Source organism: Lacerta agilis, chromosome 14 (assembly GCF_009819535.1).
Source record: "Lacerta agilis isolate rLacAgi1 chromosome 14, rLacAgi1.pri, whole genome shotgun sequence".
NCBI lineage: Eukaryota > Metazoa > Chordata > Lepidosauria > Squamata > Lacertidae > Lacerta > Lacerta agilis.
This window is the reverse complement of record NC_046325.1, coordinates 8,852,972-8,874,707: the sequence shown is the minus strand read 5'-3', so window position 1 is coordinate 8,874,707 and position 21,736 is coordinate 8,852,972. Positions and strand designations below refer to the sequence as shown.

At 41.5% G+C, this 21,736-nt stretch overlaps 2 protein-coding genes across 2 annotated transcripts; both read right to left on the bottom strand.

The window, feature by feature from the left end:
* Window positions 1-1,016: 1,016 nt before the first annotated feature.
* On the bottom strand, window positions 1,017-8,521 carry LOC117057338 (vomeronasal type-2 receptor 26-like). The gene is made up of 6 exons (XM_033168178.1): window positions 8,442-8,521; window positions 7,519-7,810; window positions 5,993-6,124; window positions 3,704-3,931; window positions 2,773-2,899; window positions 1,017-1,918 (listed from the first exon to the last, which is right to left on the bottom strand). Exons 1-6 carry the CDS (start codon window positions 8,519-8,521, stop codon window positions 1,017-1,019), a joined length of 1,761 nt encoding a protein of 586 aa, XP_033024069.1.
* Window positions 8,522-10,848: 2,327 nt separating this feature from the next.
* LOC117057337 (vomeronasal type-2 receptor 26-like) lies at window positions 10,849-20,172 on the bottom strand. Its single transcript, XM_033168177.1, has 5 exons — window positions 19,997-20,172; window positions 18,974-19,265; window positions 13,651-13,878; window positions 12,289-12,415; window positions 10,849-11,750 (listed from the first exon to the last, which is right to left on the bottom strand). Exons 1-5 carry the CDS (start codon window positions 20,170-20,172, stop codon window positions 10,849-10,851), a joined length of 1,725 nt encoding a protein of 574 aa, XP_033024068.1.
* Between the last annotated feature and the right edge of the window lie 1,564 nt (window positions 20,173-21,736).

The following is a 21,736-nucleotide window of genomic DNA, read 5'->3' as shown; positions in this document are numbered from 1 at the left end:
ATTCTGGAGAGCATCCAAGCCTTATCAAGATGTGGGGACCCTGGATAATAACATCAATAGTCTTTAGAAAAAACACATCTAAATTCTCTGAAGTCATTTGGTATGCTTGAGATATTCTCTGCCACAACTCGTTCAATCTGGTTAGAAGTGTAATTCAGAAGACTAAAAGTCTTGTCCTAGTAGGGTTAGTAATATCCAATGTGTTTCCCTCCAGATATTGTTGCATATGTCTGCTACTTTTCCCTTTAAAAACTATGTTAAAAAACAAGGAAAAATTGTTGTTTTAAACTTCTCCTTCTTCTATTCCCCAGCTGTCTGGTGTGAGAGAAATAAAGCATATAGAGCCCTCAATTATTTCACAATATTTTATCCTTCTGGGACAGCATTGTCTTCAACACGAATTTGCGGTGGACAGAGTGTTAGGGGGTGGATAGTAATGGTGGGGAACAAGTCATGCTCCTTCTGGGGTAGTTTGTCTACCTCTGATCCCCACCCTGCACTCAGTTCTCACCTGTGGATCCTAGAAGGTGTCAAGATGCAAGAGCAGCCACAACCCAGGAAACAGATTCAGCTGGCTGCCTAAACCAGGTGAGGGCAGCCAATGGGCCTCAAATTCTCAATGAGTTAGGAAATTTCCCTGCATGCAAAGACCGGATCTGGCAGATTGAGTGGATGAGAGCAAAAGTGGGTCCAATGCTCAAAAAGGTCGCTACTGCAGGTGCTGTACAGGGAAAAGAGGGGCAGATGTGGGTTTTAAACCTAGGAAGGGAGCCCATCTAGGAGGAGGAAACTTTGAACTTAAACCACCACTGCTTTCAGCTTTACTCATTCCTGAAAAAGGCTTTGGGAGTAGACCCTGAAGAAAAATCTGTACCCATTGCCTTTGGGAAATCTTTGGGAGATATAAAAGGTAAAGAGTGAATTCTACAAATATCTGTAATGGGGACCTGGACATTTATACCAGCCACCCAGTCCATGTAGCCTCAGACCTAACAGAACCACAATTTCTTCTTTATTTATAACTTTCTTTGTGTTAACTGCTCTCTGCTGTTCAGGTCAGGCCTCACCACAATAATGTAGCATTTAGGGGCAAAAATGCAAGCCAGTAACCCAGCACCAGAAGAAAAGATGGAGAAGATCTCCACAGCCACCATGTATTTCCCTCTGGTGCTCAGGTAGGTTGGAATGAAGGAGAGCCAAACACTGCAGAAGACCAGCATGCTGAAGGTGATGAACTTGGCTTCATTGAAGCTGTCAGGCAACTTCCTGGCTAGAAAGGCCACCGTGAAGCTGACAGTGGCCAGGAAGCCCATATAGCCCAAAACACAATAGAACAAGGGGACTGACCCTTCATTACAAAGAAATATGATTTCTTCCGTCATTGAGTGCATGTCCACATCTGGGAATGGGGGAGAGGTTGCCAGCCAGAGGACACAGATCCCTACTTGAACAATGGAGCAGGAAAAGACAATGGAATAAGCCAGTTCTTTGCCTACCCATTTCCTCATATTGGTTCCTGGTTTGGTAGCCATGAATGCCAAAACCACCAGTATGGTTTTGGCTAAGATGCTGGAGAGGGCCACGGAAAAGGCAATGCCAAAAGCGTTTTGTCGGAGACAGCAGGTCACCTTATTAGGTTTTCCAATGAACAACAAAGAAGAGAGGAAACACAAGAGGAGGGAGATAAGGAGACCATAGGTGAGGCTTCTGTTGTTCGCTTTGACTATGGCTGTATTGTGATGTTTAATGAAGATGCCGAGCACCAGAATTGTGATCAGAGAGAATAAAAGTGCAGAGAATGTTGAAACAATGGCCAAGGTTTCATCAAAGGCTAGGAAGTTTGGAATCTTAGGAATGCATAGATCCTGGTCCTTGTTTGAATATTGATCTGCTGGGCAACTGACACATGTTTCCATCTCTGAAAACAAATGAGCAATGTGTGACAATTTGAAGCAACCTTAACTAATCTTACAAATTTTCTCTTCATTAGTCCATCTACATGAAAATGTTTCTGAACTTGCAGCCCAAATGTCTTCCCTCTTGATGCATCAACAATGAATCTCATGTATGAAATATGTAATTTTTACACCGAGGACACCTGTTTTTAGTGCCCTCCTTCCTTTTTCTTAAAACCACATATACTGCACAGCAAAATGAGAAATACATTACAGCTGAAATCTTTGAAGCCCAGAATAGTGAGGTTGATGTCATTTTCACCCTCCCATAAAACAACCTAAGTCTTAGTGCAGAAACCACCACTTCTATTCAACCTTAACTTTGCAGAAGTTGGAGGTGAAATATATTTGCTACAATTTAAATAATTTTCCTCAAGCCATTTGAAATATAAGGTTACATCGAAGTTATCTATAAAAAAATGAGATCAACACATCAATTTAATTTAAACCTTCCCTCATTCAGCAGTTTAATAAGCACAGAATTGCCAGTGAGCCCAGAGCATACAAAAAAATAATAATGCATTGTTTGGTATTGTTAGGTGAGGTTACAGGGAACTAGACAGAGGGCCTTTTCGGTAGCGGCCCCCACCCTGTGGAACAGCCTTCCATCAGATGTTAAGGAAATAAGCAGCTACCCTATTTTTAAGAGACACCTGAAGGCAGCCCTGTTTAGGGACGTTTTTAATATTTAATGCTGTATTGTTTTAACATTCATTTGGGAGCCGCCCAGAGTGGCTGGGGAAGCTCAGCCAGATGGGTGGGGTACAAAAAAGATTTATTATTATTATTATTATTATCTTAAGATGACATTGTCCACCTTTCTCATTCGAGATCATTCCTTCTGGACATGGATCACAATCATAGCAGCAAAACTTCTTCCCCTCCTTCTTTTTCTTCCCGTATCCAGAATGGCAGATGTCATTACATAAAGAAGGGGGTGGCACCTATTCAAAGAGGTAGGAAGAGATAAACATTTTGGGGGATTTATCTAGTATCTAATATCAGGTGATTTAACAGTAAATAAGAGGACTTATAATGAGAAATATATGATCCATATGTGCACAGGTGGCATATTGTTGTTGTTCTGTCATTCAGTCATGTCCAACTCTTCGTGACCCCATGGACCAGAGCACGCCAGGCACCCCTATCCTCCACTGCCTTCCGCAGTTTGGCCAAACTCATGCCAGTCGCTTCGAGAACACTGTCCAACCATCTCATCCTCTGTCATCCCCTTCTCCTTGTGCCCTCCATCTTTCCCAACATCAGGGTCTTTTCTAGGGAGTCTTCTCTTCTTATGAGGAGCCTCAACTTCAGGATCTGTCCTTCCAGTGAGCGCTCAGGCCTGATTTCTTAAAGGATGGATAGCTTTGATCTTTTTGCAGTCTATGGGACTCTCAAGAGTCTCCTCTAGCACCATAATTCAAAAGCATCAATTCTTTGGCGATCAGCCTTCTTTATGGTCCAGCTCTCACTTCTGTACATTACTACTGGGAAAACCATAGCTTTAACTATATGGACCTTTGTCGGCAGGGTGATGTCTTTGCTTTTTAAGATGCTGTCTAGGTTTGTCATTTTTTTTCTCTCCCAAGAAGCAGGCGTCTTCTAATTTCGTGACTGCTGTCACCATCTGCAGTGATCATGGAGCCCAAAAAAGTAAAATCTCTCACTGCCTCCATTTCTTCCCTTTCTATTTGCCAGGAGGTGAACAAATTAGCACATTTCAGGGCCTGTGCATTTATTTCCCATACCTGAGTGAAGCGTCTGTGCCATTTGATTCCCTCTTCATTAATGGTGAGCTCTTGGCCATGAGGGGCCTGAGGATCCAGCCTTCCCACTTTGACTCTGATGTATGATCTATTTGGGAAAGTGACCAAGTTGGTAATATCAAGGCCACCTGCCAACTCTCCAAATTCATTTAATGTAATTTCTTCCCCAGCACTGTTGTTGAATGAGATTCTCTGCAGGAATGAAAGGAGCTAAGAGGAAGAGAATAAAAATGTTTATAGAGCATTCTAATAATCTGATTAAGATTATTGAATAGCTTTCCTGTAGTATGAAATAATTAATTCCCCTCCCTCTAGGAGCTGAACATATCAGTTCACAATGTATGGGATCCACATTTCAGTTGCACATACAGGAGGAGTAGGAAACCATGAATCAGTCTCAATTCAATAGTCAATAGTCTTCCATAAAGGTATGTGAAGGAGAGTTAAGCTTATAGACCTGTTTGCTTTGCATCAACCTTTGTCAAAATCCAAGAAAGGGAAGGAATTTGAGAAGTCAGGTAAGCGATGAGATGGGAGCTCATGTTCTCCAAACATCAGAAGGCTACATGAGAACGTCTGACTGGATCTTTCCTTTGTTTATAGAGTGGACTTGAGAATTGGTGACATGGACTTGCTGGATTCAGAGGAGTGGCAGGAAGCAGCTGCTGGGGAACCCCTAAGGGACAGCCCAAGGAAAGGAGGCTCAGAGCCAGGGGATTGGTGGTGGGATGACATTGAGTGGTCTGTGGGAGAAGAGGGAGATGAATGGAAGGAGGAGGTGTCAGAAACTGAAAAGGCAACAGGGTTAAGGGAACAGGAAGAGGCAGACTCTGATCCGGGTCAGAGGTAGAAAAGGACGATGGGGAGAAGGAGGGTCCAGAGACAGTGATCAAACATTTTGCTAGCATCTTCTGGGGAGCTGGTGATGAGGCTAGGTTCGGCTTTATCACCCAGAAACCCCTGGTGTTGGACAGAGAGGGAAAGATGAGGAGTCATGGAAGGGCCTTTCAGGACATGCCCAAGCAGTGGAAGCTTCCTGATTGACTGCTCTTCTGTTTTCTCTTGGACAGGATGAGGATCCCCAAAGAAGCCAGTGTTTGGGGTTGGGGTCCTGGTTGTGATTGCTCAGAATTATGGGCCCCGGTGCCATGCGTTCTTGGCCCCCAACTTTACACCACTGGGTAAGGTTAGAAAGAGGTTAGAGAGACAGAGATAATTGCGGAGGAATTGGAGAGAAAACAGAGGGGTTTGCAGTGTGGAGGAGGTGGTTGTCACAGCTTCACTGACGTGTAGTTGTTGGTACATTTTTGCTTGTGACAGCCTGTGTCATCTATAGTCTGTTTAGTATAATTATACGAAATATTCTAATTCCCATCTTTGATACAACAAATTTACTTAAGTTTTATTATTAATTTCTTAAGTTGTATTCTTTTATTTCTTAACTAAGAGTTAAAAGCCAACTCACACAATAAAGCAATGCAGTGAATACAATGTGGTAGTAGGAAAATATACCTGCCAAGGTTCTACATATTGAGGAGAGAGTCTTCCCCCAGCATCTCTCCTTTTGCAAATGACTCCAGCCAAGTGCTTGCTATTTAAGGCATGTGCCAAAGCATAGACAGCATTATAGATACTGTAGCTGTGGCCAGTCATGCTCATTTCAAAAAATGGTGCAGGAAGGCTCTCCAGCATCTCCTCTCCAGTACACATGGTTCTTCGGGGAGTGGAATTTGAAAGTGAACAACTGAATGCATCTTCCCAGAAATCTTGGATAAAACCATCTGTTTCTGTCCAATTGGGATATATATCCTGAAGAAACTCTTGAAAATTGTGAATGCCCTTGGAGTGAATTGCAAAGGAGATAGCACTATGGAACATTCGTATATCAATATCAACAATTTTTTGTAGGCTATGTAGTATGAAATCAATTTGTGCAGTTGTAATCCATACTTTTCCTCCAAGTGACTTCTTTTGAGGAAATAGTAGCTGAGAAAACTCCATTGTGCTTAAAAACTCCATTGTGCTTAAAGCATTTGACAACCATATAATGAATCTACTTTCTCCGTATACAAGAACTGCATTGGCTTTGTAGGTTGTGAAAGTTGAAAACAAAAACTTTCTTTCTATCGTTTCTAGTAAGTTACTGTAAGAATTAATATTGAATATAACTCTTTCTGTGTATGCAGAACAGATTCCATTCTGGAAAAACATTTTTTCAATTGTCTGTAAGAAATGTTCTCCTGCTTCGTTAGCTGGAGTGATGAGTCCAACCCATTTCCATCTGAAGTGCAGAAGTAACTGGATAATTCCCCGATACTGAAGGTCTTCATTGGGGACCATGCGGTAAAAGGAAGGAAACTTGGTTCCATCATTTATGGCTGGTTCAAATAAACCATATGAAATCTGGAAAAAGCAAAAGCCAAATGTTTCCAAGTGGAAAAAAGAACTCATGATATTCCAACATATTTAGTTATAAACATGCACAGGCACACACACTTAAACATTGAATATATTTTGAATATATATCCCAAATGTACCAAGTTTAGGCACAGCACCGACCCGAGGTTACAAAGAAAAACAGAGATAAGTTTGCTCAATTGTTTCTGTAGATATTTATTCTTATTATTATGGCATCATCACAGCTTCATTCTTTTACATATTGATTGTATCCAAGAATAGGGGAGCATTTATCATTGATAAACCACAGAGCCTAGGGCTTGCTGATCAGAAGGTCGGTGGTTCGAATCCCCGCGACGGGGTGAGCTCCCGTTGCTCGGTCCCTGCTCCTGACCACCTAGCAGTTCGAAAGCTCATCAAAGTGCAAGTAGATAAATAGGTACCGCTGCGGTGGGAAGGTAAACGCCATTTCCGTGCGCTGCTCCGGTTTGTCAGAAGCGGCTTTGTCATGCTGGCCACATGACCCGGAAGCTGTAGTCCGGCTCCCTTGGCCTGTAAAGCAAGATGAGGGCCGCAACCCCCAAGTCGGACACGAATGGACCTGATGGTCAGGGGTCCCTTTACCTTTACCTTTTTATGTTAATATACTAAATGGACGATAGAAATTGTTGATCATGTACTTTTGCTCTGTAACCTTAGTAATGATTTTAGGTAGAGATTGACTCTCTATCTGCTAAGAACTCTCTTGGGAAGACTTCCTGGGACATCCTGAAGATCCCCATTAGATTGTATATGCTATTCTTCTCTGAGCACAATAAACCTAATAATATAAAATATGAGTAAAATACAAAATACCGTACCAGCATTAATTAAAACAACTAAAATGAAATCCAACAATGAAGCAGAATAGCACAACAGTGACACCACTTTATATATAACTCTCTGAAATGAGAGATGACAAATGCCAGAACAATAGCAAGAAAGCAGTGTTTTCAATTAGACTCTGCAAGTGAAAAATGTCGATTAACATCATACTTTGGGAAAGGACTATCTTGATTTTTAAGAAGAGAAACATTTTTAGTTAATGTGGTCTCAGTTATTTTTGCCTATGAAGCCAATGTCAAGGTCATACATTTAGAAGCTCACAGGAAGCCTGTGCTGTGCTTTCAAGATTGATGCATATGAACCAGTCTAGGTGCCTCCTTTACAAACCTGGCAGCTTTACAGAAATCTTCTATTACAGCTATTAAACACAAATTGTCCTTGTTACACACATTGTTGGATATGCATATTGTGCCCCTTTTACTTTGTCCATTTCCCCACTCCATATATATGAATCAGTAGATTCCCAATACCTAAGGAAAACATGCAACCTCTGTTTTTCAAAACCCATATTCTACCTGTGGCATCTTGAAAAGACCTAAGACGTTTGCCATGCACCAGGAGGTGTCAGAGCTAAGTCCCCCAATGACTCCTATTACGTTTTTCTGGATGCCACACCTGTAGTTGGGAACAAAGTGATGTGATTTAAAGAGCAGGTCCAGTGTGTTTCGGTAGGTCATTTTTGAATCAAAATAGCTATCATAGATGTGGAACCCGAGAGAGACATTGGGCAGCATCCTGGGATTCTCGTTGATCTCTTCAACAGCAAACACCAAAGCCAGGATGTGCTGGTAGAACTTTGTCAACACCCTGGAAATGGAGCGAGAGTGGGGAAATTAAACATAATCTAGATATGAGAGATTCACCTGCCTGCCTAAAAAGAGAGGACAAAGCCAGAATAGTTTTATTTATTTATTTAGGCAATAGAATAATACTGTGTCATTGAAAAAGCTGTTGCACCTTTCTTCGATATCTTCAGCAACCCATGTTTGTTTTAACCACCTTGAAAATTTGGGTATCATCAATAAAGTTGAGTACAACACTATTGGCTATTTGTTTATCGTATGTTCTTATGCCATCTCTTTTCTCTTTCTGCTACTCTCTTTTCTGTCTCTCTTTACAGAATTGCCTTTTTAAAAAATCTTAATGTTCATAGCCTATGCACACAGAGATTTCTCATAAAATCCCTCCACATTTAAAAAATAAAATTCTATAGCTATTTCCCCCACCCCCCAATCAATCAAAGTTATTTTCAGTCAGAAACAGCTTATAAGCAATAGATAAAATAATATTAAATATGGGTTACTTACAGTGGGGTATCAATGAAATAAAGTTCTAAAATCTATAAAGTTCAAAAGCTATGTTTTTCCAAATCAATCGAAGTTATTTTCTTTCAGATACAGATATAAGGAATAAATAATGCTAATTACCAGATACTTACAGTGGGGTATCAATGGAGTCCTGGGAAGGGAGTTTCCTGAAGGATAATTTGGGGACCATGTAATAGATATGAGATGCCATTGCACCAATGACCAGGTCACCTGGCTCATGCCACTCGTGTGGAACATGAACAGGATTAGTAGTTGTGCATTTAACACTTTTTACTTGTGAAACCCTATTAGGTAGCAGTAGAAGCAGCAGGAGCAACATCCTAATGGCAAATACCCTTGTGTGCATGGACTCCACTGCTTCTCTCTACAGTATTATTACTCTCCTGCACCGGATCTGAACAAGACAAATAGGGTGGCAGCTGACTCTGTCTATTTGCCACTTTAAGGGACACATATCCACCTTATTGTCAACTTGAACACTGTCACAACAGAATGCCTTGGATGTCAAGCAAGATAAAGTGATTTTATATGAAAGAGGGAAACTGGTACCTGATAAAGAACAGAGGCCAGCCTAGTTTTTCATGGAGCACTAAGGCGCTCACAATCATTTCAGGCTTGCTTGTTGATTCTTTTTCCCCACTGTGACATCTGGAGGTTCAGTCAGGTGGATCGATTATTGTAATTTTAATAATGATAGGGGTGAGAATCTCTTGTGCAGTGTTTTTGTATTCTATGGCGCATCAGTAGTAGGGAAACTACTAAAATATTACTATTATTATTTTTAAAATATATTTTTTATTGATTTCCCAATATTGTTCCAATAGCAGCATCATTTTAACAATGCCAATTTTATCTAATTAATGCAATTATGAATGCCAATTATTCAAATGTCAAATTATATAATATAACTAAACTGGCCCCCTTGCATGCTAGATCTGATGGCATCATTCTTCTACACTATTTCTGCATTCCTCTATGTTAATAATTCTCATTACATTCTATGCAAATAAAATACTGTAATCCCTTCTATAACAGCTACAGTCTTGAACCCAGACTGCAGATAGTTAATCCAAAAACATCTATTTCCGCAGCTGGTAGACTGGAAGCCGGACTTGCCAATGTAATTATATTTGTCACATCACAAAATCATAGGTAAGTAATGAAACTACAAGGTCATCTAGTTCACTCCTCCCTATGGCAGAATATCTAGAGTTGAGAAGGCCCCATCCTTTCCTCTGCTTCTTAATTTGTTAGTACTGGTGTATCCATCCCTCTCCCACCTACGTAACACTGATCAGACATGGTTTGCCATCACCCGAATTGAATTATGGCAGCAATTCTGGAGAGCATCCAAGCCTTATCAAGATGTGGGGACCCTGGATAATAACATGAATAGACTTTAGAAAAAACACATCTATATTCTCTGAAGTCATTTGGTATGCTTGAGATATTCTCTGCCACACCTCTTTCAATCTGGTTAGAAGTGTAATTCAGAAGACTAAAAGTCTTGTCCTAGTATGGTTAGTAATATCCAATGTGTTTCCCTCCAGATATTGTTGCATATGTCTGCTACTTTTCCTTTTTAAAACTATTTTTAAAAAGAAGTAAAAATGGCTGTTTTACACTTCTCCTCCTTCCATTCCCTAGCTGCCTGGTGTGAAAAAAAAAGAATGTTGAGCCCTCAACTATTTCACAATATATTATGCTTCTGGTACCCTGTGTTGTCTTCAACACAAATTTGAAGATTACATGGAATAATTGATAAGAGACTTTTTTATTAATAATCAAACACTCATATATGTACAACATCCATCAACTGAACTTAACCATGTTTTAATTGAAAGTCTGACAGTTTTGCTATTAGGAATGTATTTTATTCAAAGGCACAGTAATACATATCAGGGGTGCATAGAGTATTAGGGGGTGGATAGTAACGGTAGTGGGGAACAAGTCATGCTCCTTTTGGTGTAGTTTGTCTAACCCTGATCCCCAAACTGCACTCAGTTCTCACCAGTAGATCCTAGAAGGTGTCAAGATGCAACAGCAGCCACACCCTAAGAAAAAGATTTAACTGGCTGCCTAAACCAGGTGAGGGCAGCCAATGGGCCTCAAATTCTCAATGAGTTAGGAAATTTCTCTGCATGCAAAGACAGGATCTGGCAGATTGAGTGGATGAGAGTGAAAGTGGGTCCAATGCCCAAAAAGGTGGCTACTGCTGGTGGTGTAGAGGGAAAAAAGGGGCAGGTGTGGGTTTTAAACCTAGGAAGGAAGCCCATCTAGGAGGAAGGAACTTTGAATCTAAACCACAACTGCTTTCAGCTGTACTCATTCCTGAAAAAGGCATTGGGAGTAGACCCTGAAGAAAAATCTATACCCCTTTCCTTCAGGACATCTTTGGGAGATGAAAAGGGCAAGGAGCAAACTCTACAAAGATTTGGAGTAGGGACCAGGAAATTGATACCAGCCAGCAAGTCCATGTAGCTTCACACCTAACAGAACCACAAACTCTTCTGTCATTTATAACTTTCTTTGTGTTAGCTGCTCTTTGTTGTTCAGGTCAGGCCTCACCACAATAATGTAGCATTTAGGGGCAAAAATGCAAGCCAGTAACCCAGCACCAGAAGAAAAGATGGAGAAGATCTCCACAGCCACCATGTATTTCCCTCTGGTGCTCAGGTAGGTGGGAATGAAGGAGAGCCAAACACTGCAGAAGACCAGCATGCTGAAGGTGATGAACTTGGCTTCGTTGAAAGTGTCAGGCAACTTCCTGGCTAGGAAGGCCACCGTGAAGCTGATAGTGGCCAGGAAGCCCATGTAGCCCAAAACACAATAGAACATGAGGACTGACCCTTCATTACAAAGAAATATGATTTCTTCTGTCATTGAGTGCATGTCCACATCTGGGAATGGGGGAGAGGTTGCCAGCCAGAGGACACAGATCCCTACTTGAACAACGGAGCAGGAAAATACAATGGAATAAGCCAGTTCTTTGCCTACCCATTTCCTCATATTGGTTCCTGGTTTGGTAGCCATGAATGCCAAAACCACCAATATGGTTTTGGCTAAGATGCTGGAGAGGGCCACAGAGAAGACAATGCCAAAAGCGTTTTGTCGGAGAAGGCAAGTCACCTTATTAGGTTTTCCTATAAACAACAAAGAAGATAGGAAACACAAGAGGAGGGAGATAAGGAGACCATAGGTGAGGCTTCGGTTGTTGGCTTTAACAATGGCTGTATTGCGATGCTTAATGAAGATTCTGAGCAGCAGAATTGTGATTAGAGAGAATAAAAGTGCAGAGAAAGTTGAAACAATGGCCAAGGTTTCATCAAAGGCTAGGAAGTTGGGAATCTTAGGAATGCATAGATCCTGGCCCTTGTTTGGATACTGATCTGCTGGGCAACTGACACAGGTTTCCATGTCTGGAAGTAAACAAATGATGCATGAAAATCTGAAGCAACCAAAACTATTCTTAAGAATTTCCTCATCAATAATCCATCTAGCATAGAGTTTTCTACCAAAAAAGGTTTAAGAATTTCAAACCGAAATGCTTTTAACCCAGAGGCATCAAAAATAAACCTCATGAGGATATCTGCTCTTATAGTCCCCCTGCTTTTTCTTAGAACCAAATAAACTGTACAGCAAATTAAGAAATACATTACAGCTGAAATCTTTGGAGTGCAGAAGGGCAAGTTTAATGAGACTTTCACCCTCTTGTTAATCAACTTAATTCTTAGAGGAGAAAACACCACTTCTATTCCACGCTAATTTTGGAGAGGTTGGATGTAAAATATATATTAAAATTATTTTTCAAGATGTTTTAAAGATTATAATATTTCGATGTTATGTATAAACAATTAGAACATGGCGTCTATTAATTCAAGCCTTCCTTCCTGCAGCAGTTTCTTGCCAACAAAATTGCCAACAGTCCAGAGCTTTCATAATATCTGAAGATCCCACCTTTCTCATTTGAAACCATTCCTTCTGGACATGGATCACAATCATAGCAGCAAAACTTCTTTCCCTCCTTCTTTTTCTTCCCGTAACCAGAAAGGCATTTGTCATTACATAGAGAAGGGGGTGGCACCTATCCAAAGAGATAGGAATAGTTTAATATTACAATATTGTTTTGAGGAATTTATCAATTACCCAATATCAGGTGCTTTAACAGTTGCTGTTCTAAGCATCATACATACTTAAGAAGATTTCAGTATTCATGCCAGGATCATCCAACCTTACAGCTGTTTTAGAATGCAGTATAATTTCACCCCTGGCTTTGCCTTTTGATGGAGTCACCACTTAACTGCATTTGCTTCAAGGATTCACATGGTGTTCTTTTGTGGAGGCTCAAGGAGGTGGGAATTTAAGGTACCCCATTTAGTGTTTCTGCTCCTTCCTGCAGGGTCGCAACAAGAAACTACTACTAGGAAATCACTGAGAGATCTTTGGATTGTGGTGTCCTGTTAGGCCCCATTCTGTCTCCTATGGTATTTGTCATCTATATGAAACTCTTAGAAATAATATCCTAGGATCTAGCACATGGTGTTGGTGGTTGCAATGCCTGACCAGGTCTGGGAGGGGTTGCATTCCCTTTGAAGCAAGAGGTCTGGGATCACTCCTTGATTCTATCTCATCACTAGAGTCTGAAGTGCTTTTTGGTGCTCGCTAGGAGTGCTTATGCCCTCCTTAGACATATCCACCAGTTACAATCATTCCTAGATATATATAACTCAGCTTCATACAAACTCAAGAAGATCATAATGTTCATTCTCAACCCAAATACTGATACAGCTAGTTTAGTATTCCATCTAATGCCACTAACTGGAGAATTGCTTCATGGATTTCATAAACAAGAATGGTGGACGATGCTGGACACTCTGATAGCCATTGCTCCTTCTTAGTGGAAGATGTCTTCTATGCATGTTGCTTATTTTGTTCTTGTGGCTCTTTGTTTATGTACTGATAGACCTTACAGCATTTCGCCTAGATGGCTTATAAGCATGCAATAAATAAAAAGGGAATGTCAGTATCCCATGTAATGTAATATTATGTACAAAGAAAAGTGCCATTAGCAGAATTGAAGGCCAACAAGCACAGCCCCAGAGGCTGAAGGTGCAAACTCGGAGGAAAAGTCACTCTTTCAAACAGAGTATCTCTCCATTAAAGTACTATCCATCTAGATAGGAAAACCACATATGAAAACTAAGCTATATTTAATAATAAATTTCAAAATTAATAATGTATGAATTGCTTTTGTTACATCCCATTTTGTGGATAGCCACAAATTATTGCATTTCAGGGACTGTGCCATTATTTCCATACCTGAGTGAAGGCTCTCTGCCATTTGATTCCGTCTTCATTAATGGTGAGCTCTTTGCCAGGAGGGGCCTGAGGATCCAGCCTTCCCACTTTGACTCTGATGTATGATCTATTTGGGAAAGTGACCAAGTTGGTAATATCAAGGCCAGCTGCTAACTCTCCATATTCATTTAGCGTAATTTCATCCCCAGCACTGTTGTTGAATGAGATTCTCTGCAAGAATGAGTGGAGCTAAGTGGAAAGAGAATAAAAAGGTCTTTAAAGCATTCTAATGGTCTGATTAAGATTCTTTAATAGCTTTCCTAGGCAGAATTACTTTCTTTTCCTCCAGAAGTTGAACACTACAGTTCACAATGAAGAGGAGGAAGGAGAAAAGCGGGGTCTAGAGACAGGCATCACACAGTTGTTAGCATCTTCTGGGGACCTACCAATGAGTCCAGGTTTGGTTTCAGGGCCCAGAAACCCCTGGCGGTGGGCAGACAGGGAAAGATGGGTCCTTCCAGGATGTGCGCAGGCAGTGGCAGCCCCCTGAATGCCTGGGGTGGGGGTCCTGGTTTTGCTCCCTCAGAATTATGTAAACAGGGACACGGGCCCCCGGCCTCCATCCTTATACCACTGTGTTACTGGACAGGTAAGAGAAACCGATTGAATCATAGAGGGATTTGGATAGAAAACAGAGGGGTTTTGCACTGTGGAGAAGGTGGTTGGCACAGCTTCACTTACGTTTTGTTTTTTGTAGTCTGTTTCTTATGAAAACCTGTGTGATTCATTCATAATACCAGCTCAAAAGGCACATATAGGACGGCTTTCACAAAAGTAAAATACAGTGCTACATTGGGTTACATACGCTTCAGGTTACAAACTCCGCTAACCCAGAAATAACGCTTCAGGTTAAGAAATTGTGCTCTGGCGGCGCAGTGGCAGCGGGAGGCCCCATTAGCTAAAGTGGTACTTAAGGTTAAGAACAGTTTCAGGTTAAGAACGGACCTCCAGAACAAATTAAGCCCAGTGGTACCTCGGGTTGAGAACTTAATTCGTTCTGGGATTTGTTCTGTCTACATGGGTAGAAAAGGTGGCTTGGAAAGGAGCCCACCAATCTGCCTGAGTTTTTAACATTTCGGGGAGAATACCATCAGGGCCAGGGGCTTTGGCCATTTTTAATTGGTTTATGCAATTTTACATCTACCGTGTTTCCCCTATTTTAAGATACCGTCTTATATTTATTTCCCTTCAAAAAGCACAGTATGTCTTGTTTTCAGGGGGTGTCTTGTTTTTTTAAATTATTATGTCAGGAGCAGCGCGCCTCTCGCTCGCTGGCTCCCTGCGCGCGAGGAGCAGGAAGGACTCGGGTGAGAGGCTGTCTTTCTTTCTGTGCCTCTTGCTGGCTTGCTGGCTCCCTGTGGGGCAGGACTTTTGACTGAAAGAAAAGGGCGGGCAACAGCCACTGCCAAGCACCGTGAGAGAGAGTCTGAGGGAAGGGAGGTGTGTGCGTCGCCAGCATTGACTTCCAGCCCTCTCTCCCTGGCCCTGGGATGTTCCAAGGGGAGGGAATGGCGGTTGGCGAGGGAGGGAGGGAGGGAGCTCCTCCGAAGGGCCACTCTCTCTCTCCTCAGAAGGGGGCGGGGGGCTCGCTTAATAGCAATCTGCTACACTGGAGCTTCTTAAATTTAAACCAGTATACTGGAATCTAGCCAGCTTCCCAAGACTTAAGACCCAAAGTCTGAAGTTCCAACAATTCACTTTGTACTTTGCACTTTGTAGCAAACACTGATAGAAACAGGCTACCAGCTGAGAACCAGTGCTTTCAAGTATCCCATTTCCCCCGGGAATCTCCCTTATTTCAAGCAGTTTCCCGCTGCTATCCCTTATTTTTTATATCCCTTTAATTTCCCATTTTTTCAAAGGAAGCAGCTCCTCTCCCTCCCCCTGCTGGCCAGGGACTGGGAAGACCTCGCCTCCTTGCAGCCTCAAAGCAAGTGGGAGCCATTTCCCAGGCTTACAGGGGGGTGTATTTTGCCCCCTGCACCAGCCCCTATCAGCTGCCGCCGAGCCCCTCAGCTAGACAATAGGGTTAGCTGGGGGGGGTGAGCCTGGCTGCCTTTGAAAACGTGCGGCTGATGCTTTGAAACGTTACAATACGACGGAGCGGTGTGCGCTTTATAACTTTTTATCCGGCTTCTGGCAGCCTCAGCCTTATCCCAAACTTTTATTTTCACCAAAACTTCCCCATTTCCACGGGCTTTGGCACTGGCTTAGCAACCTCGTCGCAACCTCTCGGGTTGCTGGAGTGTGTCAACTCCGGTTTCGAAGTCTGCGCAGGTCACAACATGCCCGGGAAAGAAGCTCTTCGGTTGGCGGCAAGTGACGCAACGGCCGCGCACGAGTCAATATAGCAACCCTCGCAGCAGCACGTTCATGACCTTTATAATTAAATTCCCCGTTTCACAATAAGCGCAATAAAGGCACTTGGGGTGGTGCATTTGCAAAAAGTAATTATGAAGGGACCTGGCACCGGAGCTCGCTGAACAGCCGGGGCGTCATAGCCCACAGGCAGCGTTTCCAAAATACAGTAAGCCTACTGCGCGCGTTCACACCAGTGCCGCCCACTTTTGCCGCCCACTGCCATGTGACTGTCCCTGGGATAGGTGAGGCTGCTGATCCCTTATTTTCAAATCCGAAACTTGACAGCTATGCTGAGAACAGAGACAATGAAGGCAGAAAATGCTACCGTAAGAGATAGGAAACAAAGAAGCCAGCTTTAACTTTTGTGACGGTGTAGGGCAGCCGTTTAGCAGCTCGCAAACAGCGAGAAGGAAAAATCCCTCACTGCAGGAGGCATTTTAAAAGGCTGCTTTATGCCTTTGGTAAAAGCAAGGAGACAACAACCAGACACGTATGAGTTGCCCGCTCTGCGCCTCAAGCTGATCGGCAGGAGGGGAGGAGGGCATTCTCAAGCAAGTGCGGGGAGAGAAAGAGAGGACGCAGGAACTCTCCTTTGCTTTCAAAGCCCCCACCCCCTGCCTATCTCTGTGGCTTATTTTCGGGGTATGGCTTATTTCTCGCAAATGTGGAAGAAACCTGCTATGGCTTACTTTATGACTACGTATTAAAACAGGGGAAACACGGTATTAACGAGACTGTTGGCCATTTGGCCAGCTGCTCTATTTCAAGGTCCTTATTGGGATGTTCAACGTCCTCATGCATGGATTGAAAATAGGAGACCCAGCAGTCAACCTGTGTCATGTAAAGTCTGTTTAGTATCATTCTAGGAAATATTCTAATTCCCATCTTTGATAAAATTACTAAAGGATTGTTTTTATTTCTTAATTTTCATTCTTTTATTTCTTTACTGATAAGTAAATGCCAACCCACAAAATGTACCAGTGCAGTGAATGCTTTGTAAAAGGGAACAATACCTGCCAAGGATCTGCATACTGAACATCTCTCCCTTTGCGTATGGCTCCAGCCAAGTGCATTCTATTTAAGGCATGCGCCAAAGCATAGACAGCATTATAGATACTGTAGCTGTGGCCGGTCATGCTCATTTCAAAAAATGGTGCAGGAAGGCTCTCCAGCATCTCCTCTCCGGTACACATGGTAGTTGAGCGAGTGGAATTTGGAAGTGAACAACTGAATGCAACTTCCCAGAAATCTTGGATAAAACCATCTGTCTCTGTCCAATTGAGATATATATTCTGAAGAAAGTCTTGAAAATTGTGAATCTCCTTGGAGTGAATCGCAAAGGAGATAGCACCATGATACATTCGTATATTAACAGCAAATCCTTGAAGGCTATATAATATGAAATCAATTTGGGTAGTTGTAATCCATACTTTTCCTTCACGTGACTTCTTTTGAGTGAATACTAGCTGAGCGAACTCCATTGTGCTTAAAGCATTTGACAACCATATAATAAATCTACTTTCTCCGTATACAAGAACTGCATTAGTTTTGCTGGTTATGAGAGTTGGTAACAAAATCTCTATGTCCACCATTTCTAGTATGTTAGCCTTATAATGTATATTGTGTTTAACTACTTCTGTGAATGCTGAACAGATTCCATTCTTGAAAAGCATTGGCTCAATGTTCTGCAAGAAACGTTCTCCAGCTTCATTTGCTGGAGTTATGAGCCCAACCCATCTCCATCTGAAATGCAGAAGTAACTGGATTATTCCCCGATACTGAAGGGCTTCATTGGGGACCATGCGGTAAAAGGAAGGGTACTTGGTTCCGTCATTTATGACTGGTTCAAATGAACCATATGAAATCTGAAAAAAGCAAAAGCCAAATGTTTCCAAGTGGAAAAACGAACTCATGATATTCCAGTTTATTCAAATATAAACACACACACACACACACACACACAGAGAGAGAGAGAGAGAGAGAATATATATATCCCAAATGTACCAAGTGTAGGAACAGAACCAACCCCAACTTACATAGAAAAACAGAAATAATTTTGCTCATGGTTTCTGTAGATATTTATTGTTACAATTATGGCGTCATCACAGCTCTATACTTGTACACACTGATTGTCTCCAAGTAGAGAGGAGCGTTTATCAAGGCTCATGTTAATATACTAAGTGGATAATTAAACTAAACTCCAAAGTGCAGGTGGAGTGATAGAAATTGTTGATCATGTACTTGAGGACAGAGTTGATTCTCTATCTACTAAGAACTCCTTCAGGAAGATTTGAAGAGCTCCAAAATATTATATATGTCATTGTTCTCTGACTACAATAAACCACATAATATAAAATATAAGTAAAATGCAAATTAACATACCAGCACTAATTAAAACAACTAAAATGAAATCCAACAATGAAGCAGAATAGCACAATATTGACACCACTATGTATATAACTCTATGAAAGGGCAGATGAAAAAATGCCAGAACAATATCAAGAAAACAGTGATTTCAATTATCCTCTGAAAGTGAACAATGTTGATTAACATCATACTTTGGGAAAGGACTATCTTGATTTTTAAGGGAAGGAACATTTTTTTAGTTAATGTGTCCTGAGTTATTCATACCTTTGAGGCATTTGTCAATGTCATAAATTGAGTAGCACACAGGAAGCCAGTGAAGTACTTTCAAGATTGATGTATATGAACCGGTCTAGTTGCCTCCTTTACAAACCTGGCAGCTTTAAAGAAATCTCCTATTATATCTATTAAACACAAATTGCCCTTCTTACAAACATTGTTGGATATGCATATTATGCCCCATTTACTTTGTCCATTTCCCCACTCCATATTTATGAATCAGTAGATTCCTAATGCAAGGAAAGCATGAAATCTCTGTTTTTCAAAACCCATATTCTACCTGTGGCATCTTGAAAAGACCTAAGATGTTTGCCATGCTCCAGGAGGTATCAGAGCTAAGGCCCCCAATGACTCCTTTTACGTTTTTCTGGATGCCACACCTGTAGTTGGGAACAAAGTGATGTGATTTAAAGAGCAGGTCCAGAGTGTTTCGGTAGGTCCTTTTTGAATCAAAATAGCTATCATAGATGTGGAACCCGAGAGAGACATTAGGCAACAGCCTGGGATTCTCGTTGATCTCATCTACAGCAAACACCAAGGCCAGGATTTGCTGGTAGAACTTTGTCACCACCCTGCAAATGAAATTAGAGTGGGGAAATTAAACACCTCATGAGAAGAGAAGACTCCTTGGAAAAGACCCTGATGTTGGGAAAGGGGACAAGGAGAAGGGGACGACAGGGGATGAGATGGTTGGACAGTGTTCTCGAAGCGACTGGCATGAGTTTGGCCAAACTGTGGGAGGCAGTGGAGGTTAGGGGTGCCTGGCGTGCTCTGGTCGATGGGGTCACGAAGAGTCGGACACGACTGAACGACTGAACAACAACAATATATGAGAGACTCACCTCGTGCCTATATAAAGAAACGACAAAGCCAGCAAAGTTTTTTTACTTATTTAGGCACGCTCATAATACTGTGCCATTAAAAAAGCTGTTGTACATTTCTTCGATATCTTCAGCAACCCATGTTTGTTTTCACCACCTTGAAAATTTGGATATCGCCTACAAAGTTGAGTACAACACTTTTGGCTATATGTTTCTCCTATGTTTCTATGCCTTCTCTTTTCTCTTTCTCCTACTCTCTTTTCTGTCTGTCTTTACAGATTTGGTGTTTTTTTTTTTAAAAAGGTTAATGTTCTTGAAATTATACACATAGCTTATGTGCACAGGGATTTCAAATAAAATCTCCTCACTCATTTTTTTTTAAATATAAACTTCTAAAGCTATATTTTTCCAAATCAATCAAAGTTATTTTCGGTAAGATACAGCATATAAGGAATAAATAATACTAATTACCAGATACTTACAGTGGGGTACCATTGGGCTCATTGAAAGGATGTTTCTTGAAGGATAATTCAAGGACTATGTAATACATATGAGATGCTATTGCACCGATGACCAGGTCACCAGGTTCATACCACTCGTGTGGAACATGAACAGGATTACCAGTTGTGCATTTAGCACTTTGTACTTGGGACACCATATTGGGGAGCAGTAGAAGCAGCAGGAGCAACATCCTGATGGCAAATACCCTTGTGTGCATGGACTCCTCTGCTTCTCTCTACAGAGTATTATTACTCTCCTCCACCTGGTCTGAACAAGACAAATTGGGTGGCAGCTGACTCTGTCAATTTGGCACTTTAAGGGACACCTTGTTGTCAACTTGAACACTGTCACAACAGAATGCCTTGGATGCCAAATAAGATACAGTGATTTGATATGAAAGGGGGAAACTGACAACTCATGAGTAACAGAGGCCAGCCTAGTAGTCTATGGAGCACTGAGGCGCTTATAATCATTTCAGGCTTCCTTGTTGATTCTTTTTCCCCACTGTGGCATTTGGAGGATCTGCCAGCTGTATTTATTATTGTAATTTTCATAATGATAGGGGACAGAATCACTTGTGCAGTGTTTTTGGATTCTATGGTGCATCAGCAGTAGGGGAACTGAGAAAATATTACTATTATTATTTTTTAAATTGATTTTTTTATTGATTTACCAATATTGTTCCAATAGTGGCCTCATTATAACAATGCCAATTTTATCTAATTAATGCAATTATGAATGCCAATTATTCAAGCGTCAAATTATATAATTTAATTAAACTGGTCCCCTGGCATGCTAGATCTGATGGCTTCATTCTTCTTCATTATTTTTGCCTTCCCCTATGTTAATAATTCTCATTACATTCCATGCAAATAAAAGAGTCCTTTATATAACAGCTACAGTCTTGTGATTTCTATTTGTGTTGGTATATTAGGTAATTTCTATAAAGTTTCAAGTGAGGAAATCTAACTGTATGCCTTATTCTTTCCTGCGTGTGACAGGTTTTCCCCATGATGTTTTCCTGTATATACACAGTATGCTGTTATATCCTTCATTACTACAGCTGTTGATGGTTCCCATCATGCCCTGGGAGAAGCAGTTATCCCACAGTTTCCAAAAGTCACTGCATCGCTTTGTCCTGTGATTCACAGTCCAGTAAAAAATGTAGTGTTCACCATTTCCCCCAGGCTAGGAGGAACAGTCTGAACACAGACTGCAGATAATGAATCCAAAAACTTCTATTCCCGCAGCTGGTAGACTGGAAGTCGGATCTGCCAATGTACAGTGGTACCTCGGGTTAAGAACTTAATTTGTTCTGGAGGTCCATTCTTAACCTGAAACTGTCATTAGCCTGAAGCACCACTTTAGCTAATGGGACCTCCCGCTGCTGCCGTGTTGCCAGAGCACGATTTCTGTTCTTATCCTGAAGCAAAGTTCTTAACCTGAAGTGTTATTTCTGGGTTAGCGTAGTATGTAACCTGAAGCATATGTAACCTGAGGTACCACTGTAATTATGTTTGTCAAATCACAAAATCATAGGTAAGGAATGAACTTACAAGGTCATCTAGTTCACTCCTTCCTATGGCAGAATATCTAGAGTTGATCTGGCTCCATCCTTTCCTCGCTTCCTAATTTGGGAGATCCTTCACTCTCCCACCTATGTAACACTGATCAGACATGGTTTGACATCACCCTAACTGATTTGTGGCAGCAATTCTGGA